General features: G+C 45.2%; 1 protein-coding gene across 8 annotated transcripts in view; it reads left to right on the plus strand.

Annotated features, from left to right (window-relative positions):
* The window catches only part of arhgap32b (Rho GTPase activating protein 32b), a 645931-nt gene that overhangs the window by 481658 nt on the left and 141983 nt on the right, over positions 1–22290 (plus strand). For all 8 annotated transcript variants that reach the window (XM_068053769.1, XM_068053766.1, XM_068053771.1 and 5 more), the window contains 3 exons: positions 3140–3262; positions 4912–4989; positions 8778–8859. In XM_068053769.1, coding sequence (XP_067909870.1) covers positions 3140–3262; positions 4912–4989; positions 8778–8859 — 283 coding nt within the window. The remainder of the gene's footprint in view (positions 1–3139; positions 3263–4911; positions 4990–8777; positions 8860–22290) is intronic.

Genomic DNA, 22290 nt, shown 5'->3' on the forward strand with positions numbered 1-22290 from the left:
AAAATTGATAAAGTTTTCCAGTTCAGGGCGGGAGCAGGAAATGGCACCGATACAGTCATCAATGTACCAGAAAAAGAGTTAGGCAAGGGGGCCTGAGTAGGACTGGAACAAGGAATGTTTGACATATCCCAGAACAAGACAGGCATAACTAGGACCCAGGCGGGTAACTATAGCAACACCTTTTCCTTGAAGGAAGTGAGTGGAGTTGAAGGAGAAGTTGTTCAATGTGAGAACAAGTTCAGCCAGGCGGAGGAGGGTGGTGGTGGATGGGGACTGGTTGGGCCTCTGTTCAAGGAAGAAGCGGAGATCCCTCAAATCATCCTGGTGGGGGATGGAGGTGTAGAGAGATTGGACGTCCATAGTGAAGAGGAGGCGATTGGGGTCAGGAAACAGGAAATTGTCAAAATGACATAAGACGTCAGAAGAGTCACGGATGTAGGTGAGAAGAGACTGGACCAGCGAGGAAAAGATAGAGTCAAGATATGAAGAAATCAGTTCATTGGGGCAGGAGCAGGCTGACACAATGGATCTGCCGAGACAGTCCAGTTTGTGGATTTTGGGAAGGAGGTAGAAGAGGGCTTCCCGCCTCCAGCATTCTCCCTGTACCTGACCCCTCCCCCTGGCCTCTTACTCACTCCTGATCTTTTCATTGAAAACTGTCGGCGAGATGTTGGTCATCTTAAATTCTCTGCCCCCCTCACTCACTCTAACCTGTCCCCCTCTGAACTTGAGGCACTCCGTTCTCTCAGGTCTAACCCTAACATGGTCATCAAACCTGCAGACAGGGGTGGTGCTGTCGTTGTCTGGTGTACCGACCTCTACCTTGTAGAGGCTCAGCGCCAACTTTCAGACACTTCTTCCTACCTCCCCCTGGACCATGACCCCGCCACTGCACATCAAGTGACTGTCCATAGGACTGTCACTGACCTCATCTCTGGAGATCTTCCCTCTACATCTTCCAACCTCATAGTCCTGCAACCCCGGACAGCGCGCTTCTACCTCCTTCCCAAAATCCACAAACAGGACTGTCCAAGCAGACCCATTGTTTCAGCCTGCTTCTGCCCCACTGAACTTATTTCTTGGCTCTATCTTTTCTCCGCTGGTCCAGTCTCTTCTCACCTACATCCGTGACTCTTCTGACACCCTACGTCATTTTGACAATTTCCTGTTTCCTGGCCCTAACCACCTCTTCTTCACTATGGATGTCCAATCTTTCTACATCTCCATCCCCCACCAGGATGGTTTGAGGTCTGTCCGCTTCTTCCTTGAACAGAGGCCCAACCAGTCCCCACCCTTCTCCGCCTGGCTGAACTTGTTCTCACATTGAACAACTTCCCCTTCAACTCCGCTCACTTTCTTCAAGTAAAAGGTGTTGCTATGGGTACCCGCATGGGTCTTACTTTTGCCTGTCTTCTTGTGGGATATGTCGAACGTTCCTTGTTCCAGTGCTGCTCAGGCCCCCTCCCCCAGCTCTTTTTCCAGTACATTGATGACTGTATCGGTGCCGTTTCCTGCTCCTGCCCTGAACTGGAAAACTTTTATCAACTTTGCTTCTAATTTCCACCCTTCTCTCACTGTTACATGGTCCAACTCTGACACTTCTCTTCACTTTCTCGACTTCTCTGTCTCCATCTCTGGGGATAGGCTGTCTACTAATATTCATTATAAGCTCACCGACTCCCACAACTACCTCGACTACACTTCTTTACACCCTGCCTCCTGTAAGGACTCCATTCCATTCTCCCAGTTTCTCAGTTTCCGACACATCTGCTCTGATGATGCTACCTTCCATGACAGCACTTCTGATATGTCTTCCTTTTTCCTCAACCGAGGATTCCCCCCCACTATGGTTGACAGGGCCCTCAACCGTGTCTGGCCCATTTCCCGCACCTCTACCCTGACCCCTTCCCCTTCCTCCCTGAACCGCGACAGGGTTTCCCTTGTCCTCACTTTCCACCCCATCAGCCTCCATATCCAAAGGATCATCCTCCGCCATTTCTGCCACCTCCAGCGTGATGCCACTCCCAAACACATCGTCCCCTCCCTTCCCCTGTCAGCATTCCGAAGGGATTGTTCCCTCCGTGACACCCTGGTCCACTCCTCCCCTACCCCCACCACCTCGTCCCCTTCCCATGGCATCTTCCCCTGCAGTTGCAGGAGGTGTAATTCCTGCCCATTTACCTCCTCTCTCCTCACTATTCCAGGCCCCAAACGCTCCTTTCAGGTGAAGCAGTGAATTACTTTTAACTACTTTCAATTTAGTATACTATATTCGCTGCTCACAATGTGGTCTCCTCTACATTGGGGAGACCAAACGCAGACTGTGTGACCGCTTTGTGGAACTCCTCCACTCAGTCTGAAAGCATGACCGCAAGCTTTTGGTTGCTTGCCATTTCAACACTCCCCTCTGCTCTCATGCTCACATCTCTGTCCTGGGATTGCTGCAGTGTTCCAGTGAACATCAACGCACGCTTGAGGAACAGCATCTCATTTACCGATTAGGCACACTACAGCCTGCCGGACTGAACATTGAGTTCAATAATTTCAGAGCATGACAGGCCCCCCATTTTACTTTTATTTTTAGTTATTTTTTCTTTTTTTTGTGTTTATTTTATTTTATTTCATTTCATTTTAGTTTGTTCAGTTTGCTTACCCACTGTTTTTTTTCATGTTTGTGCTTGTGGCTGTTCAGTTTTCAGTCCATTAACACCCTGTCTGTACTAATGCTTTGTCTTTCAACACACTATTAACATATCGTTTGCCTTTGCTCTGTAACCTTCTGGTTGGTTATTCTTTGTGACCTTGTCCTATCTATACCTTCTCCTTTGTTATCTCTTGCCCCACCCCCGCTTTACTTGCTTAAAACCTTTCACATTTCTAATATTTGCCAGTTCTGAAGAAGTGTCACTGACCTGAAACTGTGCTTCTCTCTCCACAGATGCTGCCAGACCTGCTGAGTATTTCCAGCATTTCTTGTTTTTAGCTCTCTGACATTTGTTTGGGTGTATCTATAGTCATGTGTTTGAACTGTGCTGCATGTATATTCAGTAAAGTGTTCCCCGATTTAGATAGTATATAGATGTGCTGGAACAGCCTTCTCTTCATGTGTTACAAATGACTGTACTGAATCTCCTCACAGATAGATAACAAAGGGAACCATCTACTGGTACATGAAGAGTCCTCCATTAATGTTCCTGCCATTGCTGCTGCACATGTGATCAAGCGATACATCGCCCAGGCTGCAGATGAACTGTCCTTCGAGGTAAGCTGTCATCCAGTAAATACTAGCACCAGCTAGTAGCCATACATCCATTTAGCTATATTCCGCCTAAGATACCTGCCAAAATGGGCATTCTTTAAAATGTTAAGAGTATTTAACATGGTAGAGCAATGAAAAATTGTAGAGATAACTGCACAGGTAGCTGGGCTGGTTTAAGTTGCCTTTATCACTGATGTGTACCAACCTGACAGAATGTACAGATGAGAGAATAGAATGATCATTCTCTTGTATTTTAATTTCCTTCTCCAATTTTCGCCCATCTCTCCAGGGAATGCTGACACATTTTATGGACACTGACTGCTTCAGTCAACCTCTCCCAACTGGCCAGTCTTTCATATGTGAGCTTTTGACAGTGCTGGTCAACTGTGGGGTAATCACAGCCAAGCCTAATCCTGATCCTGTCCTCGTTATTGTTCATGTGTGCATATGAGCAGATGTCAGTAGAATGGTGGTCAGGCGCATTAGCTGTCCCCTTATTGCAGTGACTTGGTGTTGAGATTAATGGGCTAAGAATTGTATCTGGGACTTTGCTGACCAGTATAGTTCAGTTGCAAACTTACCTTTATCAACTGAGCCTGTTTGGGCTGCTCAGTAACTGGAGAATTGCCTCACCTATGAGGATTGAGAGTGAGTCTATTGGCGTGCATTGCTGCTGATTCTTGCATCTGAGTTTCTTGCAGTCCCAGCAATCGGAACCAAGTTGTACTTACAGCCATGAACGTGGGCTCAGACACCTTATATAGAATTTCTTTGATCGGTCTGCCATCTGCTTGGTAGGGAGTCAGCGCATCAGCTCGTCGCCATTCAACCTTTTAACTGTATTCCATCTAAGTTAGTTGGAGAAATGGGCTTTCTTTAAAATGTCAAGCGTGTTTAACATGATAGAGCAATGAAAATTGTAGGGATAACTGCACAGGTAGCTGGGCTGGTTTAAGTTGTCCTTGTCACTATGTACAACTTAATTGAACACGAGGCTGTGGTGTATTTTGACAGTTATTGACAGTTATATATATCGCTAGATTTCTGGCAGTGTAGCATTGAAATAGGGATTGGTCAACTGCGAGTGCCAACTCTGAATTTTTCAGTTAATCAACCCATTGCCAATTCCTGCTGGACATTTGAAGCTGGGTGTGGTCTTCATTTTCTATGCCTCTGATGACTGTTTTGGGACCTGTAGAAGGTCAGTTGCTGGATGATGTCCAAAGTGTGAAACTTACTTCATTTTATTCACGCACTGTTGGTAGTGGGAATATTGGGAGCTGCCACCAACACACCAGCACCATAAAAATGCTGGAAACCAGTGCTCCTCAGGCTCTGGACTTCCCATCTCAAACTGGTTTGCAAAGAAAAGAAACTGCTAAAGACTCCTTTGTGATTCAGTTATACTACATAGCGCACTCTGCGATTGGTCACATTCTCGTGCTGTCTGTAGTCACAGTCCCAGGAATGAAATTTGTTGTAGTTGTACCAATGTGTTTAAATTTCCTTGGCTTTGTTATTTTACTGCATCTGTTGCACATTAAGTATTGGAGTAAATGGCCTCTGGTTGCTGGAAGGAGACCAGTGTCCTCACATGCCAGGGGAAGCAGTGAGAAGGTTGATTAAAGCACTGTTTCTGCTCTGTTTTCTAGGTTGGGGATATAGTGTCTGTTATTGACATGCCCCCCAAAGAAGATACCACGTGGTGGAGGGGAAAACATGGGTTTCAGGTAAGGACACACACAGGACTGTGATGGCACAGAGATGTCGAGGCTAGTCACTGAGCTGAAATTCTGTCTTTTCAAACTGCAGGCTCTCTTTTGCAAATTTATCTTTTACAAAAAGTTTGAGTAAATTGCAACCGGGGGCTGGTAGCATAGTGCTAATCTTACTGTAGTTGTATTCCAAAGGCCCGGACTAATGCTCTGGAGCATGGCAGCTGGGGGAATTTAAATTCAATTAATTAATAAATCTGTAATAAAATTCTCATCTCATTAATAATGATTATGAAACTACCAGACTTTCATAAAAACCCATCTGGCTCTCAAATGTCCTTCAGGGGAGGAAACCTGCCATCCTTACCTATCTGGTCTACATGTTGCTCCAGATCCATAGCAATGTGGTTGAATCTTAACTGCCCTCTAAAATGGTGTAGCAAACTCTAAAGAAAAAGGCTGCGTTTGTTGACAACGCAGCCACTAGCAGTACCAGCATATGCGCAAATGCAGCTTCATCCACTGAAATGTCATTGTCCGTGATGTCTGAGGCAGCTGCCAGTAATAAAGATGGCGCTGCTCAATTTATCTCAAAAAACAAATTCAACCGGAAAATCCCCTCAATGGTTGCCATCACCGCCTCCACCCCACCCCCAACAGTTCCCTGCTCCCTCCTGCACCTATCTTCTTGCTGCTTGCTCCCCGCTGCCTTCCCTTAGCCATGCGCTCCAGCCTCACCGCTCCCTCCGTCTCCAGCTGCTCACTCCTGCCACTCCCCCCACTGTCCCTCCGCTCTCTCCCCCCCCCCGCCCCCCCCCCCCCCCCCCCCCACCCTGCAGGCTGTACCACTTCCCTCCTCTCGGTCACTCACTTCCACGTCGCCCCTCGTGGCCCGCCTTGCTTCTTTGGGCGGCTCATGGGGAACAATCAGCCAAGGGGAGCGGAAGAGCAGCAGCGAGGCCTGGGGGGGGGGATGTGACGGCCGAGGGGAGAAGCGGACGGTGGGTGGGAGGGCAGGGGGAGAAAGCGGTTAGGGCGGGAGCGAGTGGCTAAGAGGGGGAGAGCGGCTGTGGGGCAGGAGCAAATAGCTGAGTTGGGGGGGAGCAGGGGGGAGTGAATGGCTGAGGGAAGGCAGCAGCATGGTAGGGAACGAGCGGTCGAGTGGGGTGATGCGGCAATCAAAGAAGGATGGTGGGAGGGAGCGGGTACTGTTCGGGTGAATGGAGATGGCTATTGAGGACATCATTGCGTGGTAACATCATGCGCACATTCATATTGGCAAGCTGGCAAATGTTCACACACTCTGATGACGTCCGCAGTCGCTCTGCGCATGCTTTGCATTGTCAGGAGTCACTTTGAAAGCAAAAAAGCACTGTGGATGTACCAACACTGCATGTACTGCAGTGGTTCAATAGATGGCTCACCACCTCCTTCTCAAGGGAAATTAGTGATGGGCAATAAATGTTGGCCTTGCCAATGACGCTCACATGCCAACAACGAATAAAAAAAACAGTATTCAGTTGAACATGACCTGGTTTATTGCTGGGAATGAACAAAACTTGTGTAGGCAACATGTTCATAGGTTGGTGTTACATACCTTTATTAAATAGCACTGTGCTTTCCTTACTCTGCCCTCCATACACATATTACATATCACTCAGTATAATGCACTCGCTTACACATTTTCACTTCTGTTCTTGCTGTTTCTGTTCAAATTTTCCTTTTAAACAGCAGGGATGCTGGAACAGATTAAAGCTGTGAAAGATTGTGTGTTGCATATTCCGGTGAGAATATATTTCTGGGATTTGTTTTGAATTGGAAAGCCTTTGTATCTTTCACAGCTGCTGTGGAAACAGTATTTATTGCACTAGTGAGAACATTCTGACAGTTTTTCATTGAGAGAGAATTATACCTTAAAATCTTTGTCATGAGTGGAAAAGTTGTTGCATTCTACTTACTCCTTCTGTCCTCTGTTTATTGCATCTTTTATATCATAGTTTTATAGCACTAAAGGACAGTCTGAATCGCTTCCATGTTAACTTTCTGGAAGAGCTATTCATATCATTCTACTTTGCTGTCCTTTACTCATAGCCTTTTAATTCTTTCTTTGTCTTTGTCAAATTTTATCCACTTACCCTTTAAAAGCTATTCTCAATTCTGCTTCCACCATTCTGTGACCTAAAAACCCTTTGCTTGAATATTTCTCCTCATCGCTCCATATTCTTTTGGTGATGGTCTTAAATTTATGTCCTTTAATTCTTGGCTCATTGACCAGTAGAAATAATTGCCCCTGGTTTCGCTTATCAAAACCACTTGTCTTTTTGAAAACTTCTCTGCTGTAGTGGAAAATATCCCAATTTCTCTAGACTTCCTTCAACCACATCCTCTTGTCCCAAAGGTCATCACAGTGGATATGTTCTGCACTTTCTCCATGATCTTATAACATCCTTTCTAATGTAAGTGCCTAAAACTGGACCCAATATTCTTCTGTAAACAAATCAACGATTTTTACAGGTTTAGTATTCCCTCTTCACTTTTGCCGTCATTTTGCCGATTCATAAAACCTAGAATCCCTTTTCTTTTATAGTTTTATTAACTTGTCTTCCCATTCGTAAGGATTTGTGTATCTGAACTGTGAATGTGCCAACCTTGGTTCAGTTGTAGCGCGTTCACCTCTGAGTCAAAAGGCTGTGGGTTCAAGCCCTACTCTGGGACTTGAGCACATGATGGTGTCTGACAGGTCAGTGAAGTACTGAGGGAGCTGCTGCCTTTTATTGAGATGTGAACTGAGGCCCCATCTGGCTGTTTTCCTGGGTATAAAAGATTCAGTGACACTATTCGTGGAAAACATAATGTTCTCTTGGTGTTCTGGCCATCATTCCTTCATCAAGCCACGCTACCAAAAGCAATTTAACTGACCATCTATCTCACTACTGTTTGTGGGACCCTCCAGTGCTCAAATTGGCCATTCTCTCGAAAATAACTCGCTGGATAAGAAATGTAATGGGCTGTGTAACTATAATGTAAAAGGCTCTATAAACATTGAAAACGGCCTTCGTAACTGCAGTAAAACGTAACAGCAATGTATAACAGTTTAATAGATGCACAAAAGAGGATGGTTGGGTATGAGCTGTAAATGTGTAAGCTGTAAAAGAGGTCTAAAAATCAGGATCTCAAACAGCGTTGAGCTGTGATTGTCGGGATCAGGATCTGGATCAGAAGTGAACTGTGAATGTGTACATTGCTTTGTCCTGACTAATGATAAGTTGTTTTCTTTGGGGAACCGTTCTCATGCTGGTTTCTTTGCGGGGTGGCTGAGAAATCAGTATTGCTGGGTGAGTTGGGGAATTGCAGGAGTGCTGAGTGGGTGCTCAGTGTCTGATAAACCAGTTGATTTCTTAAACACCAATCCAGATGACTTCCTCAGGGACTGCCACTTCTTTGTATTTTAAAGAACAGTGCTCAGGAAATCACCTCTAAATATTTAAACCTCCACAGGTAGGGGACATCTACATACAAAATCCTGCCTGTCCAAGCGTTCGTTTTAGTTTGATTATCTCTTTTACTCCATGGTTCGAGACTCTTCTGTTTTTAAGAAATGGAAGTCCAGGTGTTTAAATGTTGACAAAATATTAGTTTCAGATTTAATTTTATTCATTTTGATCTGCTAAGGAGAAAACAATGTTTCTGATCTTCTGATTCAGCAATTTATTAATTCCTTGGAAAGTTAAATCAGTGCATTAACTCATGTGAAGAGGATTGGGATTTACAGTGTCTGATTTGTACCTTTGTTTGATTTGCAGGTTGGATTCTTTCCCAGCGAGTGTGTGGAGCTTATTAATGATAAAGTTCCTCATTCTGTGACCAGCGCAATGCCAAAGCCAGGTATAGTAATCCTTTATCCTGCACCCACTGTGCAGATGGCATCAAACCCAGTGCTGATTAACATGGGTATCAGAATCTCTAGACGCTTATAGATGATTTCTACAAGGTGTAAATTGTAGCAATAGCTGACGGTGAACGTTTTGCTCTGAAAAAAATGTTAACGTGCCCAACATATTCCATACTTAATTGTATTTTTGCACAGAGGTGAATCATACCTCACACAGCCAATCAAGTGTAGCATTTGCGGGGACTGATCTATTGAACTCTGGAGTCTCTGGGTTTTTATTTGTGTATCAAACAGATACAATGAGGAGAGGAAAACATCTCAGGCAGCATCTCAGCTCAGAGGAGGTGTACCCTTTGTAATCTCTGAAGACTGACTGAGGAATGTGTAAATTGTAAAATCTTCAAAATCACAGTTTTGAACAACTACAGTCCCACCGAGTATGACCATTTAACAATAGTCACTGCACTAAAGTCTTCCAGCCAGGCTCACGGTTTCAAAGAGCCACAGGTTCTTGGACTGTCCATCTCTTTAGAGCTTATTAATGATAGGTACTGGTGTTCTCACTTTCCTGGTACATGCACTATGGCCTCAAAGTATTGCCAAACATGAGAGGTATTGTTACAGAGTGAAGTGTTTATTTCATTGAACTACTGATGCTCAGAGACATCTGAGCAATAGTTTTTTTTGCTTTTATCTTCAGTCTTTCAGATTTCACTCCCAGGTTATTTAACAGCGAATAGAATTAAATGAATGTCACCTCTAATAATTTCACTAAACAGAGAATTTCTTAGTTTTATAATGTTAGTCCCACTCCTGTATCAGCTGCCCCCTCAAGGACAGCTAGCGATACAGTGGCTGATCAGCCAGCCTGAAACAACATCCTCCAATAACAAGAGAAGAGTGCAGAGAGTTAGCTTGGCAAATGTGGGAGACGTGACTTGAGTTTGATGACCCAACTGTGCTCTGTCATGGAGTTTGTTACTGTGAAACTGTCCTGCATTTGTGTTGAGAGTATAGTCTGTTTTGTGCTTGTGTTGGAGTTTAGTCTGGCCAGTGTTTCTTTTGGAGAATATCCTGTCCTGTAATTTGGTAAGAGTGGAATTCTCTGGTAAGTAGTAGGTGAGAAGATCTCAAACTGAAATTTAGTTTAACATTTTGATTTTAATTTAGAACTTCAAAATCTGTACAAGAAACTGCAAGATAGTTAACAGAAATTGCCTGTCAGTGATAGTGAACAGTTAACCAGCTGATTGCCTGAATAAGGGCTAAATACAGTGAGCTGGAAGCTGAGTCAGCACTTGTAATTTGGATGTGGCTCATTGAGGTGTATAAAAGTAAACAATATCTGCTGATGCAGAGTGGTCATACACGGAGTGCGGTGGCGTAGTGTATTATCACTGGACTAGTAACCCAGAGACCCAGGGTATTGATCTGGAGACATGGGTTCAAATCCCACCACAGCAGAAGGTGGAATTTGAATTTAATTAATAAATCTGGAATTAAAAGCTATTCTAATGATGGCCATGAAACCATTGTTGATTGTTGTAAAAACCCATCTCGTTCACTAATGTCCTTTAGGGAAGAAAATCTGCTGTCCTTACCTGGTCTGGCCCACATGTGACTCCAGACCCACAGCAATGTGGTTAACTCTTAAATGCCCTCTGAAATGGCCGAGCAAGCCACTCAGTTGTACCTAACCGCTATGAAGTCAATAAAAAGAGTTGAAACCGGACGGACCCCCCATCATCGACCTAGGCACCGGAAACGACAACGGCAAACCCAGCCCTGTCAACCCTGCAAAGTCCTCCTTACTAACATCTGGGGGCTTGTGCCAAAGTTGGGAGAGCTGTCCCACAGACAAGTATGACATAGTCATACTCACGGAATCATACCTTAAAGACAATGTCCCAGGCACTGCAATCACTATCCCCGGGTATGTCCTATCCCACCGGCAGGACAGACCCAGCAGAGGTGGTGGGACAGTGGTCTACAGTAGGGAGGGAGTTGCCCTGGGAGTCCTCAACATCGACTCTGGACCCCATGAAGTCTCATGGCATCAGGTCAAACATGGACAAGATAACTTCCTACTGATTACCACCTACCGCCCTCCTTCAGCTGACGAATCAGTACTCTTCCATGTTGAACACCACTTAGAGGAAGCACTGAGGGTGGCAAGAGCACAAAATGTACTCTGGGTGGGGGCCTTCAATGTCCATCACCAAGAGTGGCTCGGTAGCACACTAATGACTGAGCTGGCTGAGTACTAAAGGACGTAGCTGCTAGACTGTGTCTGCGGCAGGTGGTGGGGGAACGAACACATGGGAAAAACATACTTGACCTTGTCCTCCCCAATCTGCCTGCCGCAGATGCATCTGTTCATGACTGTATTGGTAGGAGTGACCACCGCACAGTCCTTGTGGAGACGAAATCCCGCCTTCACATTGAGGATACCTTCCATCGTGTTAGTTAGTTAGTTAGAGATACAGCACTGAAACAGGCCCTTCAGCCCACCTAGTCTGTGCCGACCATCAACCACCCATTTATACTAATCCTACACTCATCCCATATTCCGACCACATCCCCCATCACCTACCTATACTAGGGGCAATTTATAATGGACAATTTACCTATCAACCGGCAATTCTTTGGCTGTGGGGGGAAACTGGAGCACCCGGCGAAAACCCACACGGTCACAGGGAGAACTTGCAAACTCCGCACAGGCAGTACCCAGAATTGACCCGGGTCGCTGAAGCTGTGAGGCTGCAGTGCTAACCACTGCGCCACTGTGCCGCCCACTGTGGTGTGGCACTATCACCGTGCTAAATGGGATAGATTTCGAACAGATCTAGCAATGCAAAACTGGGCATCTATGAGGCGCTGTGGGCCATCAGCAGCAGCAGAATTGTACTCAGCCACAATCTGTAATCTCATAGCCCTGCATATCCCCCACTCTACCATTACCATGAAGCCAGGTGACCAACTCTGGTTCAATGAAGAGTGCAGGAGGGCATGCCGGGAGCAGCACCAGGCATACATCAAATTGAAGTGTCAACCTGGTGAAGCTACAACCCAGGACTGCTTGCATGCCAAACTGCATAAGCAGTGTGCAATAGACAGAGCTAAGCGATCCCATAACCAATGGATCAGATCTAAGATGTGCAGTCCTGCCACATCCAGCTGTAGATGGTGGTGGACAATTAAACAACTAACTGGAGGAGGTGGCTCCGCAAATATCCCCATCCTCAATGAAGGGGGAGCCCAGCACATCAGTGCGAAAGATAAGGCTGAAGCATTTGCAACAATCTTCAGCCAGAAGTGCCGAGTTGATGATCCATCTCGGCCCCCTCCTGAAGTCCCCAGCATTACAGATGCCAGATTTCAGCCAATTCGATTCACTCCGCGTGATATCAAGAAACGACTGAAGGCACTGGATACTGCAAAGGCTATGGGTCCTGACAATATTCCGGCAATAGTACTGAAGACCTGTGCTCCAGAACTTGCCGGACCCCTAGCCAAGCTGTTCCAGTATAGCTACAACACTGGCATCTACCCTGCAATGTGAAAAATTGCCCAGGTATGTCCAGTACACAAAAAGCAGGACAAATCCAACCCGGCCAATTACCGCCCGATCAGTCTACTCTCGATCATCAGCAAAGTGATGGAAGGTGTCATCAACAGTGCCATGAAGCAGCACTTGCATCGCAATAACCTGCTCAGTGATATCCAGTTTGGGTTCCGACAGGGCCACTCAGCATCTGACCTCATTACAGCCTTGGTTCAAACGTGGACAAAAGAGCTGAACTTAAGCGATGAGGTGAGAGTGACTGCCCTTGACATCAAGGCAGCATTTGACCGAGCATCAAGGAGCCCCAGCAAAACTGGACTCAATGGGAATTAGGGGGAAAACCCTCTGCTGGTTAGAGTCATACCTAGTGCAAAGGAAGATGGCTGTGGTTGTTGGAGGTCAATCATCTGAGCTCCAGGACATCACTGCAGGAGTTCCTCAGGGTAGTGTCCTAGGGCCAACCATCTTCAGCTGCGTCATCAATGATCTTCGTTCAATCATAAGGTCAGAAGTGGGGATGTTCGCTGATGATTGCACAATGTTCAGCACCGTTCGCGACTCCTCAAATACCGAAGCAGTCTGTGTAGAAATGCAGCAAGACGTGGACAATATCCAAGCTTGGGCTGATAAGTGGCAAGTAACATTCGCGCCACACAAGTGCCAGGCAATGACCATCTCCAACAAGAGAGAATCTAACCATCTCCCCATGACATTCAATGGCATTACCATCGCTGAATCCCCCACTATCAATATCCTAGGGGCTACCATTGACCAGAAACTGAACTGGAGTAGCCATATAAATACTGTGGCTATAAGAGCAGGTCAGAGGCTAGGAATCCTGCGGCGAGTAACTCACCTGACTCCCCAAAGTCTGTCCATCATCTACAAGGCACAAGTCAGGAGTGTGCTGGAATACTCTCCACTTGCCTGGATGGGTGCAGCTCCAACAACACTCAAGAAGCTCGACACCATCCAGGACAAAGCAGCCCGCTTGACAGGCACCCCATCCACAAACATTCACTCCCTCCACCACCGTCGCACAGTGGCAGCAGTGTGTACCATCTACAAGATGCACTGCAGCAATGCACCAAGGTTCCTTAGACAGCACCTTCCAAACCCGCGACCTCTACCACCTCGAAGGACAAGAGCAGGAGATGCATGGGAACATCACCACCTGCAAGTTCCCCTCCAAGTCACACACCATCCTGACTTGGAACTATATCGCCGTTCCTTCACTGTCGCTGGGTCAAAATCCTGGAACTCCCTTCCTAACAGCACTGTGGGTGTACCTACCTCACATGGACTGCAGCGGTTCAAGAAGGCAGCTCACCACCATCTTCTCAAGGTCAATTAGGGATGGGCAATAAATGCTGGCATTGCCAGTGACGCCCACATCCATGAATGAAATTTGAAAAAACAGAGTGCAAGCATTGTTAATTTGGTGAGAGTGGGAATTCAGTGCAGAGGGTGGAGGAGGTTCTGCTTTTGCCTGCAATACGTCTAGTGGTTCGTGTAAACTTGAGGTGATAACTACAATTTTGTTGAGTGTTTTAATGCTTAGTGCTAGTTAGTTTGTTGAAAAAGAAAAAAATAACTTTAAACAAACTAAATCGTAGATTTAGGCTAAGATATGGCAGGTTTGGGTGTCTGATCTGCAGTATGTGGGAGTTTGTGGACAGTGATAGTGTCCCAAGTGAATACATCTGCAGTAGATGTTTCTGACTCGAATCTCTATGGTTCAGAATCATTGAGCAGGAGTGAGAGTTGGAGAAGTGAGGGAGAAGTATCTGGGCAATTTGCTCCAGACTTTGGTCACAGAGTGGCACAGGTACAGAATGGGGTTGGTGTACAGAGTAAGGGGAATCAAAGGGAGATAATGAGGAACCACAGAAACTGATCCTATCAAATAGGTAAAATGTATTTTCTACCTGTGAGGATAAGGATAAAGACTGTTGGAAGGACAGCCAGACCATAGCACCTTGGAGCAGGAGGCCATCCAAAGTGGGGAGGAGCGAGTGTAATGTGGTAGTTGTAGGGGATTCAATAATTAGATGGATGGATAGCACCCTTTGTAAGTAGGATTGAGAGTCCCACTTGGTAGGTCGTCTGTCTGGTGCCGGGGTGAGAGACATCCCTAACTGGCTGAAAGGATATTGGAGACGGAGGGGGAGTTTCCAGTCATTGTGATCCTTGTTGGGACCAAAAGCATGGGGAAGAATAAGCAAGAGGTCCTGTTGGGAGTGTACCAGGAACTAAATTAAAGAACAGGACCTGAAGGTCATTGATTTATTACCCAAGGCACATGCAAATTAGTGTCGGGGTAAGCAGATCAGGAACGTGAACACGTGGCTGAAGGATTGATGTGGGTATGAGGGTTCCATTTCATGGGGCACTGGCACCAGTACTGGGAGTGGCAGGAACTGTACTGTTGTGACAGGCTCCACCTGAGCCTGGCTGGGACCAAGGTCCTATCAGAAAGGATAAATAGGGCAGTTACAGGGATCTTAAACAAGTAATTGGGGTGGGTGGGGAAAGGTTCAGGTGGAAGAGATAATAGTTCAAAAACAAAGAAAAAGGAACAGAGAAGAGTAACAGTCAAAAATTGTGCTTTTGGCTCTGTTGGTAAAGGGAAAATTGAAAGATGCAAAGTGATTAAATCAGGAGACATAAAAAAGATACGTGAGTTATGCATTAGAGCAGAAGGACAGGTTGGGGTGTGTGACCCTAATAAGTTTTCTTTACGCAAATGCACAGAGTATAAGGAAGAAGTTGAATGGATCACAGGTGCACATTCAACTTGGAGAGTATAACATGGTAGCCTTTAATGAGACATGGTCAGGACTGGGAAATAAATATAAGGTCGACAGGAAAGATAGAGAAAATGGTAGAGGGAGAGTAGTAGCCTTAGTGATTAAGCATGAGATCACTTCAGTGATAGAGGATATATTGAGAGGTAAGCAGGCAGCGGAGACTTTAAGGGTAAAATTAGGAAATAGAAAAGATTTAAGACTATAAGAGGGGGGTTGTGTATAGACCGCCTTGTAGCAGCTGTGAAGTGGTAGGTTATAAATTCAGAGATTAGACAAGTATGTAGCAAAGGCAGAATTGTTTTAATGAGGGATTTTACATTTCCTATAGATTGGGATAAACAGACTGGCACATGTCAAGAAGGTTGTGAATTTCTTGAGTGTGTCCGTGATAGTTTTCTCCAAGGTGTCCTAGAGCCAACAAGATTTAGAAATGAATAATAAGTCAGATTTAGTTAATAGCCTAACTGTGAATTTTTATCTAATAGCGACCATAATATGATCGAGGCCAATGTAGAGTTTGAAATTGAGAAATGTGAAACAGGTACTAAGATCCTAGGTTTAGGTAAGGCTGACTTTAATGTGATGAGGCAAAGAATGTCTACAATAAATTGGGCAAGCTGTTCGAAGAAGAACTTCGCATGATAGAGAATCAGTTTATACCCCTAAGGGACAAGAGCTCTATTAGCCAAAAAAAAGCCATGGATGACTAAAAAGATACTTGCGTTCCTCTAAGTCTGGCCTCTTGAGTATCCCGGACTTTAATTGCTGCACCATTGGAGGCCGTGCCTTCAGCTGCCTGGGTCCTAAGCTCTGGAATTCCCTCCCTAAATCTCTCCGTCTGTCTACTGTTCTTTCCTCCTTTAAGATGCTTTAAAAGCTACTCCTTTGACCAAGCTTTTGACCAAGCATCTGCCTGAAAATCTCCTTATGTGGCTGTATATTGTATCGTGCTTTATAATGCCTATGTGAAGAACCTTATGATATTTTGTTATGTTAAAGATGTTACATAAATACAAGTTGCAGCTGAGATAAGAGACAACAAAAAACTAAAAGAAAAATGTACAAAATAGAAAAAATAGGAGTGATACAAAGAGCAGCAAATGGTAACAAAACAGAGCTACAAAAAGGGAGCATGAAAAGAAACATGCCAGGCATATCAAACTCAACACAAAAATATTTACAATTATATTAGGAAAAAGAGCACGGTCAGGCGCAATGTGGGCCCCTTGAAAACTGGAAAGTGGCATTGTCAATGAAAATAAGGAAATGGTGGACATGTTGAATTACTTTGCATCAGTATTTACAGGAGAAGAAGAGGTTAACATGCTGGTCATCCCAAGGAAATTAACATTGAATCAGGGACAGGGACTCACCAAAATTAATGTCAGCAAAGTAACAGTAATGAAGAAAATAATGGCACTAAAGTGTGTCAAATCCCCAGGACCAGATGGTTTCAATCACAGGATTTTAAAGGATGTAGGTGAGTACATTGCAGATGTCCCAACTATAATCTTGCAATATAAAAACAGAAAATGCTGGAAATACTCACCATCTGTGGAGAGAGAAACAGAGTTAATGTTTAAAGTCGATGCCACCCCTTCAGAACTGAGATTACTTAGAGCTGTAATGGTTTTTAAGCAAGGCAGGAAAAGGGTGGGCGGGGAGCGAGGTGAGAAAAGAACAAAAGAGAAGATCTGTTATAGGGTGGAAGGCAGGGGAGATTAAATGACAAAACGAATGCTAGCGCTAGGCAAAAAGAGATGGTAATGGGCCAAGTAAAGAAAGAAAAGATGTGTCTACAGGTGTAAATGTGAAAAGTAGAAACATCAGCAGCAACTGCCATCCAAAAAAAATGCAGGCTGTGGTTATGATCTAAAATTATTGAACTCAGTGTTGGGTTGGAAGGCTGTAAGTTGACTTACTCGAAAAATTAGATGCTGTTTCTTGAGAGCTTATGGTGAGCTTCATTGGAAAAGTAGGAGGCTGAGGTCAGAGTGGAAGTGGAGGGGAGAATTAGAATGACAGGCGACCAAGGTCATGCTTGTAGACTGAACAGAGGTACTCTGCAAACCTATCTTCGATTGGTCTCCCCAGTGTTGAGGAGATCACATTGTGAGCAGCGAATACAGTACACTAAATTGAAATTTCAGATCCTAACCTCTGCCCCCTTTTTTTGGAGTATCGCCTGTCCTGTACTTGTGTTGGAGTAGATCCTGTCTTGTGCTTCTGTGGGTATATAGTCTGTCCTGTGTTTTTGTTGGAGTATAGTCTATCATATGCTTTTATTGGAGTATTGTCTGTTCTGTGCTTGTATTGGACCATAGTGTGCCTTGTGTTTTTGTTGGAGGATATTCTGTCCTGTGCTTTTATTGGAATATAGCTCGTCCGGTTCTGGGGTATATTCTGTCTTGTGCATGCGTTGGCAGTATAATCGATCAGTGTGCTTTCTGTGTGGATCTGGTTCCTTGCGTATTGCATATCTGTTCCTGATGAGGTCTGTTATTCAGGCTGAATGCAGTTACAATCGTATTGATAATATGTTAATGACATTGGTCTTGCAATGAAATTTAAACCAGTTCGTTTGAGGAGAAATAAAAATAAAACCAGAAAAGTCTGGAAATGTAGATTAAATCAGCCTGCATCTTACAGGCTTTGTTTTTTGTACATGTTTTGTGTACGAGTTCTTTGTCAGCATTTCATTTTCATTAAGGTCTGAAAGTTCTGTGTGAATCTTCTGTCAGGTGGAGCTGAATTATCGGAGGTCAACAAAATTCATATGGATCAGATCATGATGAAACTTGGGAAATGTGAATATATGCACCATCCATGGGTAATTGATAACTGGTAACCATTAACAGAAGGAATTTTCCTCCACACAAGATCAGATGGCAGGTTGTTCAACCTTGCCCATCTTAGAGCGAAGACCAAAGTACAGAAAGTCCTCATCAGGGAACTTCTCTTTGCTGACGATGCTGCATTAACATCCCACACAGAAGAGTGTCTGCAGAGACTCATCGACAGGTTTGCGACTGCCTGCAACGAATTTGGTCTACCATCAACCTCAAGAAAACAAACATCATGGGACAGGACATCAGAAATGCTCCATCCATCAATATCGGCGACCACACTCTGGAAGTGGTTCAAGAGTTCACCTACCTAGGCTCAACTATCACCAGTAACCTGTCTCTCGATGCCAAAATCAACAAGTGCATGAGAAAGGCATCCGCTGCTGTGTCCAGACTGGCCAAGAGGGTGTGGGAAAATGCCGCACTGACATGGAACACAAAAGTCCGAGTGTTTCAAGCCTGTGTCCTCAGTACCTAGCTCTACGGCAGCAAGGCCTGGACAACTTATGTCAGCCAAGAGCGACGTCTCAACTCATTCCATCTTCGCTGCCTCCAGTGAATCCTTGGCATCAGGTGGCAGGACTGTATCTCCAACACAGAAGTCCTCGAGGCGGCCAACATCTCCAGCATATGCACCCTACTGAGTCAGCGGCGCTTGAGATGGCTTGGCCATGTGAGCCGCATGGAAGGTGGCAGGATCCCCAAGGATGCATTGTACAGCGAGCTCGTCACTGGTATCAGACCCACCGGCCATCCATGTCTCCACTTTAAAGACGTCTGCAAAAGCAACATGAAGTCCTGTGACATTGACCACAAGTCGTGGAAGTCAGTTGCCAGCGATCGCCAGAGCTGGCGGACAGTTATAAAGGCGGGGCTAAAGAGTGGCGAGTCAAAGAGACTTAGCAGTTGGCAGGAAAAAAGACAAGTGCAAGGAGAGAGCCAACTGTGTAACAGCCCCGACAACCAATTTTAACTATAGCGCCTGTGGAAGAGTCTGTCACTCTAGAATTGGCCTTTATAACCACTCCAGGCATTGCTCCACAAACCCCGCTGACCACCTCTAGGTGCTTACCCATTGTCTCTCAAGAAAAGGAGGCCAAAGAAGAAGGACCATTAACAGCAGTGACATGTGACATGATTCCAGGCTGATGGAACACTGGGGTCCAAGACTGATGGCAAATTGATAGAGCACTGAGTTACAGGACTGGTCCTATACTGATGGGGTGCTGGATTGATCCCATACAGCTGGAGTGCGGATGCCTAGGATTGATTCCCATACAGAGTGCTGGGGCCCAGGATTGATCCCACACAGAGTCCCGGTTCTGGATGTCTGGTGGGGGAGTTGAAATATTGTTAGTGCCTGTCACAGAAACCCAACTGGACTGCTTTGCCCCAGATTTATTTATTTTTATTTAGAGATACAGCACTGCAACAGGCCCTTTGGCCCACCGAGTCTGTGCCGACCAACAACCACCCATTTATACTAATCCTACATTAACCCCATATTCTCTACCACATCCCCCTACCACCTACCTGCACTAGGGGCAATTTACAATGGCCAATTTACCTATCAACCTGCATGTCTTTGGCTGTGGGAGGAAACCGGAGAACCCGGCGGAAAGTCATGCAGACACAGGGAGAACTTGCAAACTCCGCACAGGCAGTACCCAGAACTGAACCCTGGCCGCTGGAGCTGTGAGGCTGCGGTGCTAACCACTGCGCCACCACTTTCAGATTTTTAACTGGATGTATAAGCCAGACTAATGCTAATGCTGTATTGCAAGGGATTCGCTACTTTTCTGCTTGATACGAATGGGCCCTTTGGTATGGTAGAGGCAAGGTGATAAAGTAGAGTAGGTTCATTTACACTATATGTTGGGTAAGCTGACTGATTCCTTGTGTGTGAACTAGTGTGCAGCACTGGAGGAAGTACAATTATTGTCAATAGCTGCCTCACTGTATTGTTGCTGCAAAAGGATATGTGGTTTGAATTTCTTGGTGAAACCTTTACTCAGCCGACAGTAGCAGTGTGTGTGATCATAAACAGCTGGAAACCCAGCCTATCCCACTTGCTAATTGTGCATGCTTCTCTTTGTTTTACCTGTTACTGTGGTGTAGTTAATTAACCCTGTCTCTAGTTGACCTTTCCCAGTCTCTCAGCATACAGCATCCACCCAGCCCCTTGGAGTTATTTTTCTCCCTGTATGTTTCCAGTTCTCCTAGTACATAGGTTACAGAAGCCAGCTGGCAGTAACGATCTATGAAGCTAAGAACATTATAGTCCAGTAGACAGTAAAATTGTTAGTTAGACCCACTCTAGCGCTTTCACCGTGAAGCTTCTGTTTTCTTCTGAACTAGTGATGGGAGTATTGGCTCATACCATTGACGCGGTTAACAGTGGAATGTAAACCTCTTTAAGATGAGTCTCTGATTTGGATGGTGACGATTCATTTTTGGTTTTCATGTGTTTTTCCTTACTGGAGGGGCTGACTCTTGCAAAGGTATAATTCTGCAAGTGCAAGTGCCCTTTCGTACTCATCCAAATTTCCATTCTTCATAGATGAGGCTGGAGAGTGAGAGCGCAATCCTGTCCTCATTGGCCAATTGTACATGTGCTCTCTGCAGCAGGGGGACATTGACTAGTGATCAGGAGTGGGATCCCTGGTTAGTACTTTTGTTCCTTCCTAGCCCATTGCCCTGAGATTGATTGTAGAGTTCTGATTGTGGTCAATTAACTCAACATAGACGAGGATTTGAGCTTCAGGCCTTCTGTTTGCGAGTATTTTCCAGTACTGGCCTTTCACTGTTCCTCATCAGTGAGAATTTGCCATTCAAGCACTCAGTCCAATTAAGATGTTAATGAGTCAATTAAAACCAAAGAAAATTTAAGAACTTGGAACTTTCACAGGGGTTCAGTGTGACCACAGTGAACCAGTGAACGGTTTGCTTTGATTTAATTCAAATTAACTGTCAGAATTTTAGGCCACAAGTTTCAGTGAACTCTGCCGATCATTGTATTTTTGTAAATGGAGCCATTAACTTCAACAAAGCAAATACATTCTAATTTATCTAAATCTCCTTGAGCCTTTCCAGAACTTCGTTATACTCAGTGTATGAACATTCTCTGTGAGGTCCCTGTTCGTCTGATCTTTCCAAAGGCAAATCCGGAATCAACATCCTTTGCCATAGTAAATTTACCTGAATCAGTATCCTCAATTTTTCATGATTGAAAGTTTTAGTTAGATCACTTCAGAATTGACTCTTTAAGAAAACAAGCTCAGCTCCCTTAACTTGTCCTCCTAACTTACATTCCTGACGCCTGGAATCCTTCCTACTTACCGTTCCCCTCTCAAATGTGGTAATACCCTTCTTGCCTCATTCTGCAGCAGAGTGGGCAAGTCTTATTGTTTTCGATTTCTGAATGGACAGTTACTGGCCTCTGAATATGTGCTTGGCTCTAATCTCATGCCAGTCCCCTTGCCTTGGGGCAATCGGGTGCGTCAAGTAGACAAAGCAATGGTAAAACTCAGCTAGAACCCTGGGCTCAAGGTGTTTATTAATAAAGAGTCCAATTGATAGACTTGTGTTGAGTGGAGCCTGACATGCCATTCTGCTGGTTGCATGTGAGTGGCCTGGCCCCAGGCTGGAGAAATCCTTTGCAATCTACTCCCAGTGCCTGGCCCGATGCTAGTGACCGATTGTAACATCAACAGAAATCTCATGACAAGCACCTGATGTGCACTTCCTGGCACCCCTCCCCATCACCCCAGGCCAATTAGGATCACTGCCAAAACCCTGAGGGCCCAACCAAGGCCCACCAGCCATAGACTTCACAGTTGAGTACAGTCATACACACCAGCACCATTACACCATCTACACCCAGTCGCCAAGGTCCTCTACAACCCAGGAACTCCGTTATGTTCACACAATATCACAGTGCTCCATGTGTAATGAAGCACATGCTCTGCATGCTGTGAATACAATGCACATCATCGTGTTGCAAACAAAAAACAATTTCAGGAAAATGGGGATCGATGAAGAGATGTAATACACATGTTTCCCCAACACTTCGGCCCACTGAGTCTGTGCCGACCAAGAACCACCCATTTATACTAACCCTACAGTAATCCCATATTCCCTACCACCGACCTACACTAGGGGCAATTTACAATGGCCAATTTACCTATCACCTGCAAGTCTTTG

This window comes from Heterodontus francisci, chromosome 22 (assembly GCF_036365525.1).
Source record: "Heterodontus francisci isolate sHetFra1 chromosome 22, sHetFra1.hap1, whole genome shotgun sequence".
Taxonomy (NCBI): Eukaryota; Metazoa; Chordata; class Chondrichthyes; order Heterodontiformes; family Heterodontidae; genus Heterodontus; species Heterodontus francisci.